The following is a 2922-nucleotide window of genomic DNA, read 5'->3' on the forward strand; positions in this document are numbered from 1 at the left end:
GTTGCACTCGCTTTATAACCAGGGTCTCTTCGTGCCATCACAATGCGGTAATGGATGTCGCTTGCCACCACCACCTTGCCGCATCGCTGCTTTTGCGCTATCGCATGTCATTTTAAAACTACTTTTATCTAGTGGTCTAGTCTAGTGAATTGTATCTTATGACGTAGTCCAACCCATAGTCACAAAAGTCTCTGAATTAAGGAACGGGGTCGATAAACGTGGTAACGAAAATGACCTCACGTAACTGGTTCTGGGACGACGTTCTCGAGTGAAGGGTCACTACCACTATATCTATTTCTTATGACTATGGCACTACCTAGGATTTTGTCCTGCATCCGCCACCACGTGTTATATATGGTGATGGACAACTAAAACATTAACACATGAAGTAATTTATAAGTTACCAACTAGCTAGCAGGATGAAGCTAGCTATACATGCATGAACCAGCCAATTTTTTATGACACCATAAACAAAAAGTTTCTCTACCATGGATCAGATGCATATCATGCGACAGTAGTCTAGACCTGTCAGATTCAGGACGACGATCAGAAGTTCAGAATGAAAGCAACCCAGCGAGCTGTAGCCTCTAGTCACATGCATGCACAAGCGGATCTATCGGAGAAGGGCCAGGCGTCTCGGACTCGCCGCAGCACACGCGCTGACGGTCTCGAGCTGCGAGACGAGAGCATCGCCCACGCAGCAGCACTGTGCATGGCAGGCGCAGGATGATCTCGATCTGGACGAAGCCCACTCGTTCGATGGCCCGCCGCGTGCGCGGATCGGAGCAGCATGCATCCTGCGCCAGCAGCTGCGCACGGCGGCGTCATCATGAGGGACGAGACCGGTCCCCGTCCCCCTATCTCCGCTTGACGATGACCTTGTCTCACTTGGGCGCCGCGGGACCGCCCTTGTCCTCGTGCTTGGCGGCGGCGAGCGCCAGCATGGACCCGGCGAGCTGGTTCACGGCGGCGGCCAGCCCAGCCACGCACTGCTCGCCGGCCTCGCGACGCTCCTGCCGCGCGCGGCCGCGGCGCTCCTCCGCGGCCATCACCTCCCGGTGCCGCCGCTCCTCCGCGGCCTCCCGGCTCTCCAGCGCCTCCGACAGGATCGCCGCGCACCGTCCGATCGCTCCGCCCAGGACGTTGTAGTCGTCGTCGGAGTACTCAGTCTCAGACTCGGCGGAGCTCTCGTCCCCGTCGTCCTCCTCCTCCTCCTCGCCGTGGCGTCCTTGTCGTCCCTGACGGCAGGCGTGCGTTCCAGCTGGCGCTGACGGCGTGCCGCTCCCTGGCCGCAGCTCGTCCAGTGACGGCCGCCTCCTCTTCCTCTCCGGCGACTCGGGGCTGGAATGCCCGTGCGTCCCTTGTTCTTGATCATATGCATGGAGAAAGAAAACAATCATGCGTATGCGACGACATCATCGTGGACCACAGAAATGGCGCCCAAGCAATAGAATGCAGACAGTGACGAGACGACCAATAAGTACCGGGAGGCAGAGGTCGTGGCAGGACTTGAGCGAGCGGGGAAGCTTGCATGGGAACGTCGAGTAGGCTGGAAGAGGACGCCGCCGTGAGTCCGCCTCCGCCACTGCCGCAGCAGCCCATGGTCATCCTCCTCTTGATGACCTCGCCCATGGCGTCGTATATCTCGCGGAGGAGGTTGGTCGGGAGGCCCCTCTCCTTCCTCTCCTCCCTGCCCATCGCCCAGTAGCTGGGCGCTCTGCCGCCGGCGCCGGCCCCAGTACCGCTGAGCTCGTACGCGCGCACCTTCTTGTAGTCCCGCATGAGGTTGTCCCAGCGGTCGTTGCACTGGTTCTGGCTGCGCCGGCAGCCGGCCCGCCAGCAGTAGTCCTCGACCCAGCGCCACCGCGCCAGGCCCTGGTCCCCCGGGTGCCGCTCCTCGTGCACCTTCCGCTTGGCCTCGATCAGCAGCATCGTCTCCGGCAGCGTCCAGTTCCCCCTCCGGTAGTCCCTCGCCACGGTCAGGGCACCGGCGCCAACCACGACGTTCCTGGCCGCCTGCTCGTCGTCTCGCGCTTGGTGGCCGAGCAGCCCACGGGTGGCGCTGCCGCCCATGGTATCGTCCATGGCTGCTGCTGGTGCTACTGCTAGCTAGCTCTGAGCTACGTGCTGACTGCTGAGATCGATGAATCAGCTCGCTATTTGTAGTGGGAAATGGCCAACTGGGAAGGCAGACATGGTGAGAGATAGATCACTCAGTGCATTATTTGATGGCGATGCCATGCTAGTATCTCATCTCACAAGAGGATTGTATCCTAGCTGCTAGCCGTAGCTAGCAGTAGCTAGCTAGGCGTGGTGCCATTGTCGGTGGAAGCTATCAAGCTATATCTATTATATAGGATGAGGATTGCATCGATCTTGCATTGCATGCATGAGGAGATGCATGAGGGCTGAAGTACCACCAAGAACTACTTCGACTTCACGCTTACATTGTAGAATCACATGACGTATTGAGATAGCAATGCAAGGACCAAGAAGAAAAAGTGGCATCTATTTGGCTCTATGCATGCATTGCCTTTTCATCCTCACGTCTCCCCTCCCTTTCTGTGGGCGTCTTGGACCCGGATCGAGTGGGGGCCTACTGAATTTGACTGCCCTTTTCTTTTCTCTCTCCTTCCTGCTGGCTCTATCTGCGCACCAGCAAATGCATGTGGGAGGAGTTTATTAAGGTTAGAAAGCCATGAAGCTTGATTTGCTTAGGGTTTCCTGCATGTGCGTTTGGATGTCTTTTCTTGCTCTCCCAGCTTAATGGATCACTGATCAGCTAGTACTGTTGCTCTGTGATGGCAGTACTTCTGTTAAAAAACAGATGTTTTGGAAAGTGGGCAGCAGCAGAGCTACTGCAATCATTTGCTGAGGCCGGGCAGAGAGTGGTGTCGTACTGTCATGCATGAAAGAGATAAT

General features: G+C 57.0%; 1 protein-coding gene across 1 annotated transcript; it reads right to left on the reverse strand.

Annotated features, from left to right (window-relative positions):
• Nucleotides 1–372: 372 nt before the first annotated feature.
• Nucleotides 373–2519, reverse strand: LOC100384535 (uncharacterized). Its single transcript, NM_001351949.1, has 2 exons — nt 1485–2519; nt 373–1366 (listed from the first exon to the last, which is right to left on the reverse strand). The coding sequence occupies exons 1-2, from the start codon at nt 2083–2085 to the stop codon at nt 885–887; spliced, it is 1083 nt and encodes a 360-aa protein (NP_001338878.1). The 5' UTR covers nt 2086–2519; the 3' UTR covers nt 373–884.
• Between the last annotated feature and the right edge of the window lie 403 nt (nt 2520–2922).

Source organism: Zea mays, chromosome 5 (assembly GCF_902167145.1).
Source record: "Zea mays cultivar B73 chromosome 5, Zm-B73-REFERENCE-NAM-5.0, whole genome shotgun sequence".
Taxonomy (NCBI): domain Eukaryota; kingdom Viridiplantae; phylum Streptophyta; class Magnoliopsida; order Poales; family Poaceae; genus Zea; species Zea mays.

What these genes read in the sequence shown, in the direction of transcription:
- LOC100384535 (NM_001351949.1), bottom strand. Translation starts at nt 2,085, where the DNA reads ATGGACGATACCATGGGCGGCAGCGCCACCCGTGGGCTGCTCGGCCAC. An exon ending in GCCACGACCTCTGCCTCCCG is followed by an intron (nt 1,367 to 1,484) that starts GTACTTATTGGT and finishes CATATGATCAAG; the next exon opens with AACAAGGGACGCACGGGCAT.